Source organism: Mytilus californianus, unplaced genomic scaffold, assembly GCF_021869535.1.
Source record: "Mytilus californianus isolate M0D057914Y unplaced genomic scaffold, xbMytCali1.0.p SCAF_11, whole genome shotgun sequence".
Taxonomy (NCBI): domain Eukaryota; kingdom Metazoa; phylum Mollusca; class Bivalvia; order Mytilida; family Mytilidae; genus Mytilus; species Mytilus californianus.
This window is the reverse complement of record NW_026262593.1, coordinates 37,119,348-37,142,594: the sequence shown is the minus strand read 5'-3', so window position 1 is coordinate 37,142,594 and position 23,247 is coordinate 37,119,348. Positions and strand designations below refer to the sequence as shown.

The 23,247-nt window shown below is 32.0% G+C and overlaps 1 protein-coding gene across 1 annotated transcript; it reads right to left on the bottom strand.

Annotated features, from left to right (window-relative positions):
* Positions 1-3,186: 3,186 nt before the first annotated feature.
* LOC127720019 (uncharacterized) lies at positions 3,187-19,845 on the bottom strand. Its single transcript, XM_052226432.1, has 5 exons — positions 19,778-19,845; positions 18,624-18,720; positions 14,639-14,761; positions 8,752-9,210; positions 3,187-3,523 (listed from the first exon to the last, which is right to left on the bottom strand). Exons 2-5 carry the CDS (start codon positions 18,688-18,690, stop codon positions 3,492-3,494), a joined length of 681 nt encoding a protein of 226 aa, XP_052082392.1. The 5' UTR covers positions 18,691-18,720; positions 19,778-19,845; the 3' UTR covers positions 3,187-3,491.
* Positions 19,846-23,247: the final 3,402 nt, after the last annotated feature.

Here is a 23,247-nt window from a genome sequence, read left to right as displayed (position 1 = left end):
AAAGAGAAATGAATTCCCAAAAGTTTAAAATTTGAATAGCACCAAGGAAGTTTTGATTCTGGACAGAGAATCAGATCTGAATACTTTTATCCCCAACCCACACAACTTTAGTTTTAAAAGAGTTAATTTGTAACCCAGATACTTTTTGGAAAGAATCAAATCATTTTAAGTCTTCTTCAATGATGTTTCACTTCCATCTAAAATAAGGAAAGTGTCGTTAGCATGTTGACTCAAAAAGGATTCATTTTCATGAACAGATGTACCCTTTATATTGTAGTTTGACTTTATTTTCATAGAAAATAACTCAACACCTATAACAAAAAAAGGTAAGGGAAGAGGTGTTTCCTTGTCTACAGCTCATCGCCACATAAAAGAAGCTTGAAAGATGACCATTATTTATAACACAACTTAATGCTTTCAAATAAGATACTTCAAACCTTCTGCAAATAGATGTTCCAAAATTGAAACTCATCAATGCTTTTTTTCAAAAAGGACCATTCGATTGAGTTAAAAGCCTTTTTAAAATCTACAAGTAGTAAAAAACCAGTTTTATTATGTTTTTCTAAATAGTGCATCAAATCATACAAAAGATGTGTATCTCACCCATAAATCTATCTTTTAGAAAGCCTTTCTGGCATTCACTGATAATAGATGGTAAAACAGGTTTTATTCTATTAACAATGACAGCAGAAGCAATCTTGGTATCAGTATTCATAAGGCTAATTGGGCGCCAATTATCTTAATGACGTCTATCTTTATCTTCTTTTGGAATACATGTCACGACACTTTGATACTGAAATTTTGAAAATTGCCCCTTTTATAGCTAAAATATCATGATCTAAAAAGAAAAGGTCAAATATCTCTCCAAAAAATTGTAAAAATCTACAGTATACCCATCTGACATCTGGACTTTTCCCATTTGACATAGATTTTAATGACTCTGCACATTCTTTAAAAGTAATATTACCTCACACAAGTCTTTCTGTTCTTCTGTGAGTTTTACATTGTGCTTGAAAAAGGATTCATCGTCACATTCCAGATTGTTACTTGAGTACAATGTTTTAAAAACATTCATTTCTTCTTGTAAAACTCTAGATTGCTCTAATATATGTTTTCCTTTTTCGTCTATGAGCTCAGTTATAGATTTTTTAATAAAAATTTTCTTTTCCAATTTACAAAAGAACTGTGTACACTTTTCCCCATTCTCATGCCAGTTAGCGTGGGATCTTAATAAAACACCTTCAATTTTTTCCCTTATGTTTTCCAATTCTAGCTTTGTCTGGTTTAAAGCTGCATGAATTTGACCATCTGGAGATATGTTTATACAATTTTCCAAATTTTGAATGTGATTTTCAAGTAAAGTGTTGAGCTTTTTCCTAACTAGCTTTTTGAATACTATAACCAATAGACAAAGATCTAATTTTCATTTTTAAAAACCTAAAAAATACTTGAGAGTTGCATGAAAGTTTAACATTCAGAGGATCATCTATGTCTCCTGATTCATAATATTCTAAAATACTTTCATTTATACATATTTAACTTTTCTAATATAGTCTAAATATCGTAACAGTTGGGAGTTAAATTTCCAGGATTCCTTTTCCCCGCTGTGCTTAACTGGCAGAGAAGGTGAACGTTATAGCAGAATGATCTGTCTTATTCCCAGGAATAATGTTAGTATTTTTCATGAGTGAAAACAGATCCTCTGTGACTAGAAAAAAATCAAGCCGACTTTTTTTATGGGTGAGCATTGACGCCAGGTATATTTTCTTTCATTTGGATAACAAGTCCGCCAAGTCCGCCAAGGATCCAATAATTCAAGACTTTCTATTACTTCTTCAATCCTTTTTCGTGAATTGTGGTTTCTATTATGAATAATATTGTAAGTGTCTATGTTTGTTTCTTGTACAACATTCCATTCCCCTCATAATAAAATGCTAGTTTTTGAAATAGATGCAATTTTCTAAAGTATATCATTAAAAATTTAAGGTTCATCAGTATTGAATCAATACAAACAAACAAAAGTAATACTTTGACTTGACAAGGATAAATCTAAAATAATATAACGACCATCAATATCAATAAGAGAATTATGCACTTCAAAACCAAGACTTTTTTTAAACAGAATACTGACACCTGCACTTTTGTTACTATGATGACTGAACAAACATGTATTTCCCCATTCCTCTTCCCTTTTTTTTCAATGTTTTTATTAATATGGGTTTCCTGAAAGCAAATAACTAAAGCATTTTTGCCCTTTGCCCAATCAAAAACACCTGTTCTCTTTTTTGAATTAGAAAAAAGACCCCTTACATTTATAGACAAAACTGTTACTATATTATCCATTATCATATAAAACAAAACAACATTTCAAACTTGTTATGTACAGAGTTAATTTATAAACCGTACAATATTCTGATATTCCTCGCGAAAAGTTTGTGTTTTTGAACAAAAAAGCCAAGGCTACTGGCTAACTGTAGCACAGGGAGCCATACATTGTCATATATTTCTATTTTTAATTTGAACTGTAATTTACGCATATTTTCCATATGCAAGTAATTGGCATTAGGCATAACCTTAGAAATTAAGATTTGATTAATCACAACATTATCTTCGCATTTTGTCACGGCATACAAATGAATGGGGTCATTACCTGTACGAAAGATACATTTGAGCAGACCTTTTCTCTTACAATTTTAAAAACAACAAGTTTAATATAAATAAAAGCAACAGTAGTATACCGTTGTTCAATAGTCATAATTCGATTAAGCAAATATAAATCCGGGTAACAAACTAAAACCGGGGGAAACACATCAACTATAAGAGGAAAACAACGGAACAACAGAAACACTGAACAACGTTGAGCAAACGCCATTAAACATAGAAACGGACTGTGGATAACAACTGCCATATTCCTGACTAGGTACAGGACATTTTAAGAAACAATGGTGGGTTGAACCTGCTTTTGTGGTTAGCTAAACCTCCCGCTTATATGGCAATGTTAAAAATACCGCTAGAACGACATCACTACGTGACAGGAATGCAGTACAAATTATCGCAAGAACACGCAGCACAGAGCAATACATAAATAAATAATCAAATAGTACATTACAACATGTAAACCGCAGAATAACAGCAAATAACAGAATAAAGACTGATACTGAATATCACCAAAAACAACTTAAACCATTTGAACTTGGAAAAAGTGCTTTTATTTAATTATTTTTTTTTTACAAAGAATACAATGGATATAAAATTTTATAGATTTAAAAATATACAAATTTGTTAAATATTTAAGGAAAGAAATTAATACTGAATTTGTTGATAAATTATATACTAGCTAGTAAAAAATTGTAAATCAGTTCACCGCTCTTCTTTCTTAAAATACATAATAACTATTAAATGATTGTAATATCTTAGTTTTGTGTCTTATAACATTTCTTCTTCTCCATATTTGTTTTCAATTTTGTTTATAGTTCAAACATCACTTGTATTCAGTTTTTCCCGTTCTGCTTGTATCTATTATCTAAAAATTAAAAAAAGATATAAATTAGATAACCCATGAATACTGCAGATTTTTTAAAATATAATCAATAAACTAGACAAATACTAAAGACTTTACAAGATGATAGATAATGCTGCATTTGATATAGCCATAATCCCGTAATCCTTTCCTAGTTTATGATATAAGCGAATGCGAAATTTCCCCGGATTATGCTTGTTAATGAGCAACAAAATGAATGAACCATATCGAAAAGGAACTAATCATCCCTCTTGAGCACCTTATTTCATACACGGGTTTATTGTGCGGTTTGCCTTGCTCAAATTTTTGATATATATGTGCGTTGTATAAGCCCTTTTTTCCCTGAGGTTGTCTGTTTTACCGACTTTCATATAATTTTTTTTAGCGTCACTTTTCTTTCTTTCTACTTTTCTGTATTTTAAGTCTTTTGTTTTACTCATGATTAAAACCTAATTTGTAATTTTGTAAATTCAGTTGAAAGTAATGTTGGTAAAGGAACAATGTTAAATGTCAACAATTACAACTCACACCTTTTTAAACCTATTTAATCTCTTAAAGTTTGGTAGCAAATGATACGTCTCTAATATGATTTTTCTTATAGGTTTTTCCTTTATTTAGGAATTGACCAGAAGTGAGATTAAAGTCCGGCTTTGATGAGGTCGCCTATGTTTCGAACTAGTACTGTCCTGGATGAAAGTTACTGAAATTCGACAAAATTCGAACCAACAATTATAATGCGTTTTTGTTAGCGATGTATCACCTGAAAATAATTGATGTCTCTCAATCATAATTACGGTAATATTTAAGACCATGTTTCATAAACCATCGTTAACAATTTTGTAATCAAAATCAATAATAGCTTTTGGTAGCAATGTTTTTTATCGGAACAGACAAAACAAACTAAGATCATATAGCAAGAAACCATCGATAATAAAGGTTCAGACTGATAACGATATATCAACGGAAAGGATGACCATTTGATTTCTAATACCTTTTAATGGAACCTATGATGTATATTTGCCTCCTTTAACTGTACGCAAATGTTCTAAAAAAATGTATTTGAAGAAAAGAAGAAACTGTAGTTCGTATTGACTGATTCTTGTTTATTTACGTCTAGTTCGCTCAACGGGTGGAGGGTGTTTATGTGTTTTCAGGTTTACTTTCAAAGTTATTGATTAATTAATTTAGTTAAATTTAGTGAAATTAACCATTCCTGGAAATCTACTGAAGCAAAAGGGAGAGTAATAAGAGAAAAGAATTATTATAAAGGGCATACATTTTACCTTTGTATGTTTATACAAGGAATGGTAAACGGAAAAAGTCACAAATAATAAAAGTTAAAAAGACACAAATTTGGTACATATATAAATGAAAAGTCACAAATCTGGTAGAAAATAAAGTCTCGCTAAATATAACCTTTCAAATATAATTGTCATTATTGGTTTTAAATAACAGATGAAGTCATTACAAAATGTGCATGTAGGCTGAGATTAATAGGGGCTATTAAACTCCTAGAAAGTATGTGTATAGGTCGCAGTGTCATAGTACACACCATTAACCAATTTCAAGTTTTTTTCCTACCATATTTAAAGGTTAATGACAAAAACATATTTAATATGACATATCGTTCAATTCTTCTCTGGGGAGGGGGATGTATACATTGTCATTGCAGAGTTGATGTATGATTGTTATTTTACTGAAAAAAAATATTGATCCAGAAGGGAATTGAAAAATTAACTCATTCTATCTATCAAAAGCTACAGAAGAAAAACAACGTTGTATATAAATCTACAAACAAATTTATTCCTGGATGATAATTTAAGTGATTCTAGACTAAGTTTAAAAAAATAATTGACCCATGAGTAAAATAAACCATGCCCACTTCCCCCAAACAGTAAATAAATAGTTTCTGTATACATAAAAACAAATTGAAATGAGTATTCTTTACAGAGGGTCTACGAATTTCTATTAAGTTTGAACAAATTGTCTGAAAAACTAAAAAACAAAATGACATTAATGGTACCAATGTTACTGCCAAAAAAAAAAATTATATCGAGGCAAAATTATAATTAAAATATAAAAAAAACTGACACAAATGTTTAAGCGCTGATAAAAATAAAGCGAATTAAAAGCTACGCAAAACCCGGACAAGGATTCAGGACCATGCGTAAATAAATTACATTCATCGAAACAAGACCAGTGCAAATCGGGAGGCGTTATCTTAACTACTTGATCAGTGTCACTTCCATTCTTTAAATGAGGTATCTCAATCATCATTTCTATATAAGTTTAAGGAAAAATGGCCTTCTATTTAAAACAAAATTAAAAGTGTCAAAATCTACCCAACGAAAGAGTAGTAAAACATATATTTTCCCCGATAATGCATTTTCACGGTTTATTTATAAAAGTCTACTGGATAATGTTTATATAGGATAACAGTACAAACAAGTTGCTTTCTTTGAAAAAAGAAATGCAATCGTGAACCTTAATGCCTGTTTGTCATGAACGATCAGATAACTGGTACATAAAGAATCATCATTTTACCTTTTTTAATATAAAATGTAGAAAAACTGATATAGGTTCTTAATGAAGCTGCTTTTCTATGTGGGGTATAATTTTCTTGTTAAAGAAATAATTTCTCTTTCTCTCTCATTCCTCTCTCTTCCGATAGATAACATTACAACATGCAATCTGATTAAAATTCAGATCTATCTTAACTCGCGTGATCGTACATATAAGCATACAAGGATAACGAGAACACATCTCTATATTTAGATTAGATTGTACAACATGCTAAATAAGAGGCAACCACTGTTTGTTCCATTCTGAGGTGCTATTTTGGAAATTAAAGGTGGCTTCCTGGCATAAGTCGAAATGTAAATGTGAAAACAGTCTTTGTTTTGAAGAAGTTTATGAAATGAATCATGATTATTTGTATGTAGCCTGTTTGAAAATAGTTCAAAACCCTAAGCTATATTCGTATTTGTTAATTGATCATTCCGAATCAAGACCGTTTTGGAAAATCAATTACACTGGTTTATATGGTTTCGTCATTGTCTATCATATTCGAGATATTCCTGATCTCAATTTATTTATACTCCAGGCAACAAACTCAAAACAGACTTTTAGAGTAGAAACAATTTGAAACCTCAACTTTATACTTGAATCAGTTTGCTCAAACATTTCGTTTTATACGGATATTGATTTTAAAAAAAAAATCTTTTACTAAGTTGTAGCCAAACACGCTCTAGACCTCTGTCAACTAGACCCTCTAAATTCGCTTATGACTACATATTAGCTCGACTCCTTGAAAACAAATTGACGGAATTCCCAAAAACTTGCACTGATTCTTCTTTAGGTGGGACATGAAGTTGTGCACCAGCTGCTTCATTTTTTAATCTGATTTTATTTTGAGGGGGAGGTGGGTTGTTTCACATACCGAAAACAAAAGAATTCACTTTGCCATTTATAACTATATGTTTCGGAGAGGAAAGTCGACACACGTGCCCTTTAGAAAACTCACACATTTTTCTAAAGAAAATTAACATACGCATCTCTAATTTCATATAAGAATCATGATTATATACAATACTCATCTTCCTGTTATTTTAAGTCTTTGGACAATTGCTCATCTATCTTTGCAAACCAGATACCGGTAGTAATTTATGATAGTTTTCAATGCCAAACATCGAGGAATATATCAAACCTCAAATTGTTTTATTTCATTGACCATAATTTTTGAATAAATAATGAGTTATCGCCTCAACTCCAAAGAAAATAACTCAGTGTCTGTAAATCTTTTCATATCTTTAGAATTATTTTAAGGACTCAAACTCATATTCATTTATAAACTGTTTCGATGTGACGTGTAATTTCTGCATTTAACACACATAAAATTTCCTCGTAATTTCCAGAGTTTACTTGTATTTTTAAATAAGGTTAAGTATGGTTTCTTTAAGTAAAAAAAAGGAAGATGTAGTATGTTTGCCAATGAGACAACCCTCCACTACAGACCAAGTGACGAAGAAGTTAACAGCTATATGTCACCGTACGTCTTCAACAATGAGCAAAACCCATACCGCATAGTGAGTTATAAAAGGCCCCGAAATGACGACGTTAAACAACTCATACGAGAAAAATAACTATCTGATTTCATAGCGTTGTCCTTTATTAAAATTATTGCTTTTGTTTCTTTATTTATGTTTAAGTTTGATAAAAATAAAGGGCCTTAATTAAAAAAAATCATTATCTTATCTCTGACTGTATCTATCATCACTCAGTCTCTTGAAGGACATTCGTTATTTTATTTCTAACTCTGTATTAGTATTTCAACACTGCTATTGCATATACATAATCTTTTTTTCTATTATACGACATCACAAACATCAAGCCAAAACATTTAATTATTCTTTCAGAATTGTCATTCAACATACCGCTAAAATATATTAAAAAATAAAAAATTTTGTTGGAGCATCTTATATCTGCATTTTACACAACTCAACGATTCTTTAAGATCAGTTTGCTTTTCTTTAATTTAATTTCTTTTTGTTATAATTTGTAATTTTTTCCAATATTTTACCAGTTAGATAATATGTGACTATAAAAAATCCGTTTTTGTTATTTTAATCAAAATAGGAACAATTTTAGAAACACCTTGATTGTTCCCATCCTTTCTGGACGTAGAATTTTAATTGCTGCTTTTATTTAAAAATGAACTTATTCTTTTTTTGATTTCGCTAAAATGGATCAGTTTGAAAATCGTAAAACGCCATATCCATTGACCGTCACTTTTTTCGCTTTAAATCTACTTGATATCCAATGTGAACACAGCTTGTATTTCAGAAACCTAAACATATGCGACTCTAATTTAATTAACTATTGATGTACGATATAAATCAGTCTTGATGAACACTTATCTCTATAGCAACTGTTGGACGCAAATACATATTCATTAGATCAATTCATTACCTATTACACAGGTGGCCATAGAAAAGAACAGATGTATTCCGAACAGACAGAAGGCATTTCCGGTATTCTGAAAGACTACAACATCAATTAATATATATAACCCTCAGGGGTTCACGCAAAAGTGATCAATTTTTGGGGAAAAGTAGTCATGGATATGACTATTTATCAAAACAGTATCACGTTTTTACTACTATCCCTTATTTGTCTTCTGCTATTTAATTACCACGTAAAATTAATAGTAAAAGTATTTACCAAAACCTTACCATGATATTCACTTGCATTATCGTTGAAATCTATACAAATTTTGGTTGAAAAAGCAAAGCCTGTTTTCTCATTTGGTTCCACTTTATTGGTAAACTTGAAGCATCTCTTTCCATCAAAATGAACAGCACTGCAGTCGTCAGACTTAATACAATGATTCTCACATTCTTTGAATGTGGATACTTCCCAAACTTTTTGAGTTTCCTTTTCAATGACGTTCATGTAGCATAAAATGCAACCTTTGATATAGAACTGGCTTTCACTATCATCGTCTTCAATGTATTTTTGTGATTTGTATAAAAAGCAAAGGTAATTTTTCGGTAGATATCGGAAGGCCCTGCAATTGGGTTGATCGTTGCATTGCTCTTCACATTTTTTTACACTTTCTACTGGATTAGCTAGTATCAGATATTCATCCAAGCCTTTCGTTCCGTCGATTTTACGAGTATGACACTTTAGGTCTGCAAATAGAAATACCTGTGTCGGTCAAACAAGAATTGACACTTTCCGATGAATCATTTTAAATGCAAACAGGTGCAATTCTATGATTTACTGTGTTATTGAATTGCATTTGTTTTAAATTGCTTTCAATACCGTCATAGTCATGATGATTGTTTGGACTAGTATTGTGAAAATAATTGTATGAATTTCAAGATTATATATTCGTTACAAAAATACGTCACTGTTTGTGATGTCCTGTGCTGTCGTTAATGTAAGATGTTCGTCGTTATTCTGCGGTTTACATGCTTTAACGACTATTGTATTATTTATTTGTGCGTTTCTCTGTTCTGCTGAGTGTTCCTGCGTTTGTTTGAGCTGTGTTTCTGTCAAGTAGTGTTGTCATTTTAGCGATATTTTTTAACATTGTCATATTAGCGGGAGGTTTGGCTAGCTGTTAAAAGGCTAATTTTAATATTATTTGTGTAATAGACATTACAAGAACTATGACCGTGACACCTGTTGACCGTTAACTAGTTATATTTTCTTAGCATTTGAATGAACTCTATAGAACTGTCGCAATTGATTAGTGCTATTTATCTACGGCCATAAAGTTTCCACTGAAGAACACTTAAAGTTTCTGGTTATTTTAATATGTTTAACATTCAAAGATAAAGACAGATTTAATGTATATTCTGGTCAGTTTTAAGGTTGTTGCTCGATGTGAAAAGTTGGTTACATGTTTGCAATATATAAATATTGTATATGAACTCTATGTTGTCTTTTTTATTAATATTGAGGTGTAGCATAAATGGTGGCAGCGGAAAAGGATTAATTAATTTAAGATATTAATTATTCTGTAGTGGATTATAAGCGTAATTGTCCTTAAGGATATAGTTGCTATCGTAGGAATATTGCTTACGTAGCTGATGTGATTTATCAGTTATTTTTGCAATTGGATTAAATATTGCGTATGTGTGCCGTTAACCTTGCGCATATCCAGCTGTGTGATTCAGCGATTAATTGGATATGATAATTTTATTTAGTTACTTTATTGGATATGTGTGATTCCGTATTTTGGAATATATCCGGCTGATGATTCAGCCTTGACTTTGAATTATCGAGCGTATATTTTCTAGCCTTAAACTCACTTTCGTTTTATTTTCATTAATCATAGGGTTAATTGTATTTAGTGTTACGATCCGTAAATGAAGAAGGAGGTGTACTGGAAGGAGGCAGCATAGCAAAAAATCGTCCAAGAAGAAATATAAATTTAATGCAATTTACAGATGCCGAATATGCAGATGAAAGCGACGTGCCAGTTGTAGAAGAAGTTTTTCCAAGACCGAAAACTCCGCCGCCTAAAAAAGCAACAAGAAAAATAAATAAACATGAGTTAGATATCGAAAGGGAAAAGCTTGCAATCGAACGTGAAAAATTCGAAATCGAAAAAGAGAAATTAGAAATCGAAAGAGAAAGAATTCGTTTACAGGGAGAAAACCGTCCTAATACTGACAAGTATAAGTCACTACCATTCAAGGTAAACTTGCAACTGTTTGATCCGAAACTCGACGACATCTTAACATTTTTATCGGAATTCGATACAGTAAGTGGTCAAACAAATTGGTCTAATGACATTAAGATTTTACAGTTAAGAACATTGTTGACAGGTGAAGCAAGACAAGTTTCTTCACAAGCGTCCAATTCGTATGATGATCTAAGACGTGCGCTAATCGATCGATATGGAAAGAGACCCCATGAATATTTTGTTGACTTAGTTAATGTAAGAAAAGCTGACAATGAAACTTACAGATCTTTGATGGCGCGAATTATACAAAATCTCAACCGATGTATCAAAGACAAAGATCCGATCAAGTTTTTACAAGAGGAATTTTTTCTGAAGGCTCTATCACCAGTTCAAGCGCAATGGGTAAAAAGAAATAAAGGCAGCGCGTCCGTAGTAGAGGCAGCAGAGGACTACATAGTACCGACAAAAAATGACAATGTAAAAAATGATGAAAAAAGAACAAAAACTGACAATAACCACTTTTTCAAATGTAAAGCTTTTGGACATTATGCACGTGATTGTGGGAAAAAGGACAAGAAAACAGGAAATCCGGCATCTTATTTAGTTAAACCGCTTGTTGGACACAAACTTATTTGTGTTTCACAAAGTAAACGGGAAGCAATTAAGCTTTGTAAAAGACACTGGTACCGACATGACATTAATTCATAAACATCTTGTGGATAGTAAAAACATTTTACAAGGACAAAATGTAACTCTTCAAACTGTAACTGGACAAACGTTTTGTGCTAAGGTTGCTGTAGTTGACATAGACACACCGTATTATAGAGGTATTTCTCAAGTTGGACTTGTACCGGAATTGGCCGCCGAAGCACTTTTGGGAATGGATATACTAGAGCGAACTAGTAACGCATTTGTTGTAACCAGAACACAAGCTAAGGGCGCCGCAGAAGAGATCGAATCCGACGATGATACACCCGAAAGCGAAGTTCAACATGCCGTGGAAGTGAAGAAAATAAACGAAGATGATGATATAACTACTGGTAATATTTCGTCTGTAAATATTGAACATATTACGAAACTTCAACACGAAGACGAATCTCTGATTAATATAAGAAAGGCAGTTGATCATAGCGATGAACCAAACGCGTTCTACTACGAAAATAATGTTTTAATGAGTAGGTGGAAGACAAAAGATGGTAGAAAACAAGGAACTCAAGTTGTACTTCCATCTTGATTTAGAAATGCCGTCATCAAGATTGCACATGATCAACCTATGGCTGGACATCTAGGAATTGAAAAAACTAAAGACCGAATCTTAGCATATCTTTATTGGCCCGGAATATTCAGATATATTAAATAAAGGCAACAGTAGTATACCGCTGTTCGAAACTGATAAATCGATAGAGATAAAAACAAATCCGCGTTACAAACATAATCTGAGGGAAACGCATCAAATATAAGAGGAGAACAACGACACAACAAAAACACAACATTAAAGTGTAACACACACAGAAACGAACTATAATATAACAATGGCCATTTTCCTGACTTGGTACAGGACATTTTAAGAAAAAAATGGTGGGTTGAACCTGGTTTTGTGGCATGTCAAACTCCCGCTTTAATGGCAACGTCAAACATAACACCAAAACGACAACATCACATGACAGGACCACAATACAAACAAATGGGAGAACATATCGGACAAAGAAACACACGAATAATAGCTAACAAAAGGTACTAGGCATAAAACTCAATACGCCAGACGTGCGTCTCGTCCATACAAGACCATCCAGTGACGCTCAGATGAAAAAAGCTTGAAAGCCAAAACAAGTACAAAGCCGAAGAGCACCGAGGACCAAAACTTCCAAAAAGTTGCGCCTAACACGGCCAGGGTTTTCTGCCTGGGACAAGAACATCCTTATTATTTAGAATAATTTATAATTTTGCAAACAGTAAATTTTATAAAATGACTATATAATAGATAAACATCATAAAACCGAAGTGGGGACTAACTACAGAATAAAAACGGATACATTACATAAAACAACTTAATCAAACATATAAAAATACACAGCCGAGTTAGCCAAAGCATCAACGCACAAAGTGACGTCACATTTGAAATTCTAAAAAAACACAAAGTGACGTCACATTTGAATTTATTACCGAGTATTGTACACAGTGCGATGTATGTCAGAAAACCGCGAAACGACGTAGTAGTGAGAAGAATCCGATGATTTCGCCGCCCGTAGTACAAGAGCTTTTTCGTAAAATATCAATGGATATCATAGGACCGTTGGAACGAACTAAAAAAGGAAATAAATATGTTCTTACTGTCGTAGACGAAGCAACGAGATATCCGAAAGCGTTTCCGTTAAAGAACACTGAAGCAAAGACTATTGCTGACGCTTTGATACTTATGTTCAGTCCAGTAAGAAGACCTCAGACTACTTTAACCGATCAGGGTTCTGATTTTATGAGTCAATTGCTAGCCGATTTGTACGAAATATTAGGAGCCCGAGGATGTACGTCTCCATACAGACCGCAGTCGAATGGGAGATGCGAGCGTTTAAATGGTACTTTGACGTACATGCTTAAGAAGTTGTGCACGAAATCTGTCGAGGAATGGGATGAATTGGTTCCTTATGCGTTATTCGCGTATCGTGATGTACTGCATGAAGAAACAGACTTTTCGCCGTTTGAGTTGTTGCATGGTTGGCCTATGAGAGGTCCGATAGCCATACTTCGTGGATTATTTACTGGAGAGGATGAGATACACCGTTCAGTTATTGAACATGTGATTACTATACGTGATCGTTTGGCAGATATGTCAGAATTGTTAAAGGAAATTTGTCATATCGTAAAGAAATAATCAGGGCTTGGTACGACAAGCATGCAAGATTCAGAGAATTTGAACCTGGAGGCGAAGTGCTATTAATGTTACCGTCCAAAACATCAAAGAACAGTGTCGTTGCTTTATCAAGAATTTAACAAAGTTTGACTGTAAGCGTTATGCTTTATTGTTTTTGTTACAGCTATGTAAATTGGAGCGCCTTTTATTTTATTTTAAAGTTAATTGTCAAAAACAATGTTTTCTCTTGAAAAGGGGGATATTGAAAGGCCAATTTCAATATTATTTGTGTAATAGACATTACAAGAACTATGATCGTGACACCAGTTAACCGTTAAATAGTTATATTTTCTTAACATTTGAATGAACTCTATAGAACTGTCGCAATTAATCAGAGCTATTTATCTATGGCCATAAAGTCACCACTGAAGAACACTTAAAATTTCTGGTTATTTTAATATGGTTAACATTCAAAGATAAAGACAGATTTAATGTATATTCTGGTCACTCTTAAGGTTGTTGCTCGATGTGAAAAGTTGGTTACATGTTTGCAATATATAAATATTGTATATGAACTCGATGTTGTCTTTTTAATTAATATTGAGGTGTAACACTAGCCATAAAACCAGGTTCAACTCTCCGTTTTTTCTTAAAATGTCCTGTACCGTCTGGAATATGGCAGTTGTTATCAAATAGTTCGTTTCTATGTACGTTGGCGTTTGTTTTTATTGCACTTCAGTGTGTCTGTTGTTTCGTTGTTTTCCTCTTATAGTTGATGTGTTTCCCTCTGTTTTAGTTTGTAACCCGGAATTGTTTTCTCTCAATCGATTTATGAAAGCGGTAAACTACTGTTGCCTTTATTTATTGATGTTTAATGTGCAGCAACTTATGAAACGGAAGCTGTTTCGAAGAAAATGTTAGGAGATGGGTCATTAAAATTTGTGATCAAAGCAAATTATACATTTGCAGCTGTCGACGATATCTTTGTTTCTATATGTACATATGCCTTTTCATTGATAAACTACATTTCAAATACTTTAATCAATCAGTTGGTTTGTGTCTTATAAAAAAATACCTTGTCTTTCTTCTGAACTTCCACACACCGCTGCACACATTGGTGACACAGTTGAAGCTAAAACCATTTTACCCGTTGTTCCAACACCGGTCACACCAACCCAATTCCATGGCCAATCTAAACCTGACATAATAGTCATAAATAAGTAATTCCTTTATGTCCTTGGAAGTATTTTAACATTATGGGTTTTTCTTAATCCTAAAATTCGAATATTGCATTGCTTTAATGCAATAGCCTTTACATCCATATAACATAATTAAAAACAACTGTTTAGGCCAAAACATTGACCAATAACAAAGGAATCAATATATTCTATGATTTTCATGTATTGTAACAGAAAATATGTTTTCCTTTCAAAGTTTTCACAGTACCATAATAAATTCGAATTTTAGACCCTTGCACAATGATACAAATCAAATGCAACACACTACTAATACGGTGACCTACTGTTGTTTATATGCTGGTAGTTTAAACTCTGGTGGGTAGTTGTCGCATTGTCAATAATACAACATCTTCATTATTGTTTTACTAGTCGCTTTGTTTGGTGCATTGATTGATATATCTGTATTTTACAGCAAAACTGCAGAAAGCTTTTAGTCAATATTGGTCCATTTTGCTAACAAAAGATTAACTATGCAAGCTTAAGAGATCATATAACCTTTTTTTTAATCAATTGTAGTATTGTACTCAGAAGACCTGTTTTTTCCTCATACCCCTAGATTCTTTAGTCTAACTTACGCGACACAAAAAGTTTTTTAACATTAAAAATGCGGAATTCTTCTAACGAACCTAAATGTTTTTATCATCTTTGAGATCAGTCCTACTAAATAACCTGAAGCAAAGTGTTGTCAGCCGGTTTCGTGTGCCGACAAATTAGTAACTTTGGTTATTTCGCCGATCATTTTAAAAGGGGGTTGGAGCTTTCAATGCTTAAAAGTAGTTTAACTTAGCTGATTTAGAATGTGGCTGTCCAAAGTTCGCTAGTGATTTTCTTAAAAAAGATTTTGATTTCTTTACTTTAGTGAATTTAGTATTAAGCTGATCTCTGGTAGTGAAGTAGTCAGCAATTCTTTATTGACATGAATTATCATTGTGTGGTCATAATTATGTATAAATTGTTTTATTTTCGAAATGCGTAGGATTTTCTAAACCAGGAATATATTACCTTATAGCTGTATTTGGTAAAAACTTTCGGAATTTGAGTTCACAATGTTCTTTAACAAAATTGTAATCCTGGTAACTACGATTTATAGAAATATTGTATAAACAACGGTATTTTAATGAAGACAAAGTTTACATTCATGTATTTTTCTTCGTTTTTTTATTTTATCTTGTTGGGTTGCTGTTTCATAGATCCTTGACATATATACACCCTACAAAACTCTTTATTTTAACAGATGATTCCACAGCAAATACACCAACAATCTTTTCTATTTATTTGCAAACAAAAACTGTCAAAAATAACCTCCTATAATTCTACTCGAAGAAAGAGTTAATCTTTATTGTATACCAGTCACTTATTTATTTTTTTTAATTGTTCTGAGTTATCAAGCAACATTGAAATAAAAAGATTTACACAAAACACTTAAAACCTTCAATTTTCCTCGTTTGCATTACTCAGTAAAAAATGCAAATATTTCATGATAATTATGTTTTATGTTTTATAATATTATCATCAAACAAAACATGTTTAGCGTCCTAGTGGACATAGTGTCTATACAAAAGACGTCATTTATAGTCGAGTGACATTAACCATAAAATTTCATTTTTAATGCACCCACCTAACATACGGCTAAATCATATACCATTCGAAAGCATATCATCTGTGAGTTCTCTTTTGCCCGGTCGTCATATATTCGTATGGTGTAATTTCTGTTAAATCACGATGAAAGGTCAAGGACGGACAATTTCTCATTTTACTAGACGATATCATTTTTGCATATTCTGTCTTCTTAATATTAAATTATGTGTAGAAATATAAAAAAAAACACATTTAGAACAGAGACTGTTAGTCAATTTTCAAACGCGATCTAAGATATTAATGACGTATTTTTAAAAGATAGCGCCCTTTTCCAGAAATGCCAGTGAAATGATAAAAATGAGTGAAAAACAAAATTTATGTCAATGATTCAATTGTAAATCACCATGGAACTTAATAACATATTTCATTTAGTGCTAAGGACGTTTTTTACATCATTAAATGACTGCAATCACATTTCTTGCTAATTACACAGCCAATCATAACAACCAATACAGTTGCCCAAAATACCGCCATCTGCAAAAAGATAGCTTGGAAGCTGTTCTACGTTGAAAAAAATTGTATGTAGTCAATATCAAGTAGAAGAAACACATTTAGAAAAAAAATCAAAAATGTTTGCAGAAAATAACACGCGGGATTCATACTTTTAAAGGGAATTTAGGGAGCTAAACTTTGATATTTCAATATGTAGTTTAACTGCCAGCCTGTTAATTCTCTTCTGTTTTTTTTTTTTTGGTATTTTGTTTGTAATTTCGTGATTATCATTAAAAGAAATAAAGTACTTTATATAAAAATAAAGCTAGCCCCCAAAAAATAAATGCATCAATAGATAATTACTTAGTAAGTAAGTTGATTAATGAAAAGTCCAAAGTGAGAAACCTTATCCGAATACGTAATTTTTTTGTAAAAAATTGACATGTTGCAGTTACATCCAGTTGCATGTTGTATTTGGTATACCTTTGGGAATTTTGGGTCCTAAATGCTCTTCTACTTCTTACTTTGTTTGGCCTTTTGAACTTTTTAATTCGAACGTCACTATTGCGTCTTGTGGAGCCAAAACGTGTGACTGGCGTTCACAATTTCAGTCTGGTATCTATAATGAGTTGTTTTACAACTATTAGGTCGATGCCCTTGCTGGTGGAGGTTTCCTCCCCGAGAATACCACCAGCACAGTTGTCAGCACTTCAGCGTTGACACGATTTGTCACTGATATTGTCATAATCATAAATTAACTGTTTGCAAAACAATGCATTTTTCGAAATACTGCAGATTGTCCACCCCGGGAATAGATAACCTTAGCTGTATTTGATAAAAAAACCTTTCGGAATTTAGGACCCTAAATGCTCCTCAACATCGTGCTTTTTTTGGCCTTTTTACAGTTTTTTATTCGATAGTCTTCCTGAATTTCAATTTTTGTTTTGTGGATGTTGAATAATCAGTTTTTGTAAAATATCCTCAGTGCATGTTAATATTCTGGCAATTTTAAAGCTTCTCCCAGCGCCGGCTCTTGTCCATTGTTGCTTCTCCCAGCACCGACTCTTATCTATTGTTGAAGCCAGGCTTTGCACTTCAGTAGGTCTTCTTTGTCTAACTCAAATTGTTGAGTTGCTATCTCATTTAGATCAACTCAAAATCTTCATTAGTTGTTATTGACCAAAGCGTCATCATAACGAAAAAATGTAATTTTTGACCACTTTACATGCTTTAGGAACCATCATATTTCTGCATAAAATGTATTAAACATACGTTTTTGAATTCTTTTAATTTGTTTACGCAATTAATTTTTTCGTGGGATTTGGAAATTATGCGCATTAACCGTTCATTGAAAAAAAAGGAAAAATTGGAATACCCATTAGAGATTTCTTATAATCACACAAAATTCTATTTGAAAATTTGGAATAATATCCAGATCAATCACCTCCAAATAGGAAAACAAAATAAGGCAATATTTGTCTACCGTTGCTATTTCACATTTTCTTTAATAACGAGTATTTCAGTATTAGTTATATTTGTACGTGCAATAATGTTTTTTTTATGAGTTATATACAAATTGAAACAAATTCATAATGTTTACACATATGAATACTATATGCCACCGACTTATTTAATTTTAAACATGTTATACCTTTATAACATCGACACCAATAGATAAACATCTTAACACCGTCTATCAGTCTTTCTTTATATTTCATAAATAAAAGTTATCAATACATATGTATACCTTACCATACACTCCACGGTTGAATGACACAACATTGAATGCTAATATACACAATGCTTTGCCTAGTAACATCTTAAGCCCAAGCTGTAGATAGTTCAAAATCTGTTAAAGAAAATGAACATTCAGAATTTCCAACGTTTTTGCCTAGACAATATTGTATTTAAAGGTTCAAAACTAATTGTTTATATCATTGATTACATAACTATTAGATTAGATGAACCAAGTTTGCGCATTTAAAAAAAATCTCTTGTCAATATCTGAACAAAGTACAATAAAACAAGGACGTATATTTTATAGTATAGGTCTTAAGGTGTTTAACTATTATAAAGATTTGAAAGATGTCCATACAGTTAACACAATTTTTAGGACAATACAATTGTGAAGTACTTGATACCAGGAAAAGGATATAATCCGGGAATTCTAGTAGATCATCATTGCCATCAAACACTTACTAACTACTTACATCATTTTGGAAATACATTTTTAGTAAGTCGTGCTCAAAGTTCCGTGATTATATACTTTCAATTTAAAAAGCTTTAAATTGAAACGATTAAGCTTTTTTTGTGAATATTATAGTCATATACGATGACATATTTTAGATAAATTGTACGATGGCATTAATTCGAACTCGGAAAGATCTTATCTTTTACCAGTACAGTAAAGTCAAGGAAGTTCTTTTGTCCTATTAGTTCGTAAATAATCTTAAATGAACGCGATCTTATGAAATCTAATCAAATCACCTGCAAGCATTGTTTCCGTATTATCTGTAATTATTCATGACCTTACATTTGAGGTCATCAATTTCTTTTACAAATTATCTCCATAAATAATATGGTATTTTAACTTTTAAAACATAAGCAATGCTTTCATGTTTCATATAAATGTGTATAACAAATTCAGAAAAATTGTGCATTTAAAATACCCTATTCATACTCTCGAGTAATTAACATATTTCAATATGACACTTCGTGTATTTTTTAGTCCGATTTCCAGAAAGTCAGTATTAAAATAAAATGGCTTCTAATACACCTGAATAAATTTATCGATAAATAGTCTTTAGCAATTACTAGTACAGTATTGTAATTGCACCTAGTTGTTTGTACATATGTTATGAAATAGTATGCATGAAGTTCAAATAATTATCAAGTGCCAAAATTACCTTTTCTATTAAATGTCGAAAATGTACAGTGTTGTCAAGCAGGGAATGACAACAAATGTAGTACGAGTCGGAAGTTAAAATTTGAGATATGCGCATCTGATGGTTTTAAATCTATTTCAATGGGAAAACCCCTTCACAAAAATAACATTTATTATTGTTGTTGATAGTTTATATAGGTAGCACTTTTGTAATAAGAGCAGTGTAATTTGCAAAAGGAGCTTTTCTATAAAATTAGTGAAACTGGAATAAAATGTTTGCATGCACAACATTTTTTCAAAATTAAAAATACAGGGCAAAATAGTATTTTTTCGACTTCACATGTCTTCATTTATAATCAATCTAACTAAACTAATTTTACTACCCTTTTCGTATATTTGAGTCTATCTGAAAATTCAATTTGACTAATGTCCAACTAAGATTCATAAGTTTTGTCTATCTGGGAATCAATATTTTAACAAATTAAAGTATATCATTTCACTTCCGGCGTGGAACAAGCATAATGCATATTTTCTTTGGACTCGTGTTGTGAACACTAAAAATTCTGTCAAACATTATATATCAATATGATTGTAAACATTCTTCCAATCACTAACAGTAAATAATATCAATTATTTTGAATCAAACAAAATCAAAGTACCATAGGTGCTGGGAGGCAGCTAGTCTGACTTAATTATTCATGTTATTTAGAACCCAAACAAATCATTTGGAACCATAACTTCAAAATGATTATAGATTCCATTGAGGACAACACCAGAGCATGGGCTAAACGAGAAGAAGTTGAACTGGACACTATTGTAGAATGGGTCAAAAGAATCAGCTCTCTGATAAAACGTCGATTTCATAAGTTGAAAAACTACAGTTGGGTGCATTACAAGTTAACGCGGCGTTTACTCGCGTGCACTTCATGTAAACGCCGCGTTAACTGTGCGTTAACTCCGATAAGTGCGGTAACTTTCAGTAGACATAAAAAGTAAACGGGCGTTAACTTTCGCGTTTACCTCCGCGTTATCGCAAAAACGGCGCGTCTTCTAATTTTGTAAAGAGTAAACGTTTACTTCCGCGTTAACGTGGAAAAAGGCGAGTCTTCTATATTTGTCAAAAGTATACGCACGTTTACTGTTTGTAATAAACGATCGAGAGTAAACGCGCGTTAACGCAGATTGTCATCGTATCCTGGATACACTGATCTTTAATATCAAATGATAAGGTACATCAAAATTAAATGACCAACTGGTCATTTTCGATTGACATATTGACGATTAGAGTTAATTAATAATGTTATTACACCTCTTTACTAGTACTTAATTTAAAATTTATCATAGCAAATTTCTTTTTCTTCACAAATGAACAGTTCAAGCATGTCCTTCATTTATTCAAATAATTTAATCATCACCAAAATCCAACAGTTTTCACATCTCAGACTGGCTGACTCGTAAAACAAAATTATATGATCCCATTAACCAAAACTGACCATATTTGCACTTTATCAAGTAAATCTATATAGCGGCATAGTAAATCAGTTAATATATTTTTATGTCAGGATGAACTGTATAATACAAATGACAGCAATATTGGAACACAATGACTACAAAATTTTGTTCGCATCAATTTAGAGTGCCAATATGTCCTCTTTTTTATTGAATCGTAAACAAATTTCAGTAGTTTTGATACCTGAGGGTGCCTCGTATAACAAAATTTTTTGACCGCATCAATCAAAACTGACCATATTCGCTCTTTACTATGTAAATCTATATAGCTGCAATTGAGAATGCCAGCATGTCCTTTTTTTATTCAAAGTATTGAATCGCGAACAAATTTCAGTAGTTTTGATATCTCAGAGTGACTAGCATAACAAAATTATTTTACCACATCAACCAAAACTAACCATATTTGCACTCTATCATGTTAATCTATATAGCCGTACAGTAAATGAGTTATATTTAAATGTAAGGATGAACTGTATAATACAAATGACAGCAATATTGGAACACAATGACTACAAAATTTTGTTCGCATCAATTTAGAGTGTCATCTTTTTTTCAAAATATTGAATCGTAAACAAATATCAGTAGTTTTCATCCCTCAGACTGACTCGCATAACAAAATTATTTGTCCGCATCAACCAATGCTGACCATATTTGGACTTTATTATGTAAATCTAATATTGGCATAGTAAATCAGTAATATTTTTATGTCAGGACAGATTGTATAATAAAGATGATTGCAATATTGGAACACAATGACTACAAATAAGTTTCCACATCAATTTAGAGTACCAGCATGTCCTCTTTTCATTCAAATTATTGAACCGTGAACAAATTTCAGTAGTTTTGATACAATAGGATGCCTCGTATAACAAAATTGTTTGACTGCATTAACCAAAACTGACCATATTTGCTCTTCATTATGTAAATCTAAATAGCCGCATAGTAAATCAGTAATATTTTTATGTCAGAAGGGACTATACAATACAAATGACAGCAATATTGGAACACAATGACTACAAATAATTTTCCGCATCAATTAAGAGTACCAGCATGTCCTCTTTTTATTCAAAATATTGAATTGTAAACAAATTTCAGTAGTTTTGATACCTCAGACCTACTCGCATATCAAAATTATTTGTCTGCATCAACCAAAACTGAACATATTTGGACTTTATTATGTAAATCTTATATTTGCATAGTAAATCAGTAATATTTTTATATCAAGGGACTATATAATACAAATGAGAGCAATATTGGAACACAATGACTACAAAAATTTGTCCACATCAACTTAGAGTACTAGAAATGTCTCTTTTTATTCAAAAATTGAACCGTGAACAAAGTTGAGTAGTTTTGATACCTCAGGATGACTCGTATAATAAAATAATATGTCCTCATCAACCAAAACTGACCATTTTTGCACTTTATCATGTAAATATATATGTCCTCATCATAAATCAATAATATGTCTATGTCAGGACGGATTGTATAATAAAGATGACAGCAATATTGGAACACAATGGCTACAAAATTTTGTCTACATCAATTAAGAGTGCCATGATTTCCTCTCTGTATCCATAATAATGAACCGTCACTAAATTATTTAACGGCATCACCAAACACTCTCATGACTGATTCGTGTACTTTATAATGATGAGTATGAGAAGTTTTCTTTTTAGAATAGTATACTGTTAATAAATTATGTAGGTTGATTGATTTTATTTGTAGCCTAACGTCCAGGGGCAAATATTTCATTCATGTTCAGATCGAGTATATTTTTCGAACGTCCCAGATATCATTTATAATCGTTATGGATAAGTCTGTCTAAATTGACGAGATGGTACAAATGTACATACTTATTCAACACTTTATAAATATCCCTATATATACACTGTACAATTTTCGTTTGAACATTTCGCAAAACAGAATCTTAAATCATGTAAATCCAAGGCAAATAAGGTGAATTACGATAAAAAAAAATTA

What these genes read in the sequence shown, in the direction of transcription:
- LOC127720019 (XM_052226432.1), bottom strand. Translation starts at nt 18,690, where the DNA reads ATGTTACTAGGCAAAGCATTGTGTATATTAGCATTCAATGTTGTGTCA. An exon ending in ATTCAACCGTGGAGTGTATG is followed by an intron (nt 14,762 to 18,623) that starts GTAAGGTATACA and finishes CTATTATGTCAG; the next exon opens with GTTTAGATTGGCCATGGAAT. An exon ending in AAGTTCAGAAGAAAGACAAG is followed by an intron (nt 9,211 to 14,638) that starts GTATTTTTTTAT and finishes TTCTATTTGCAG; the next exon opens with ACCTAAAGTGTCATACTCGT.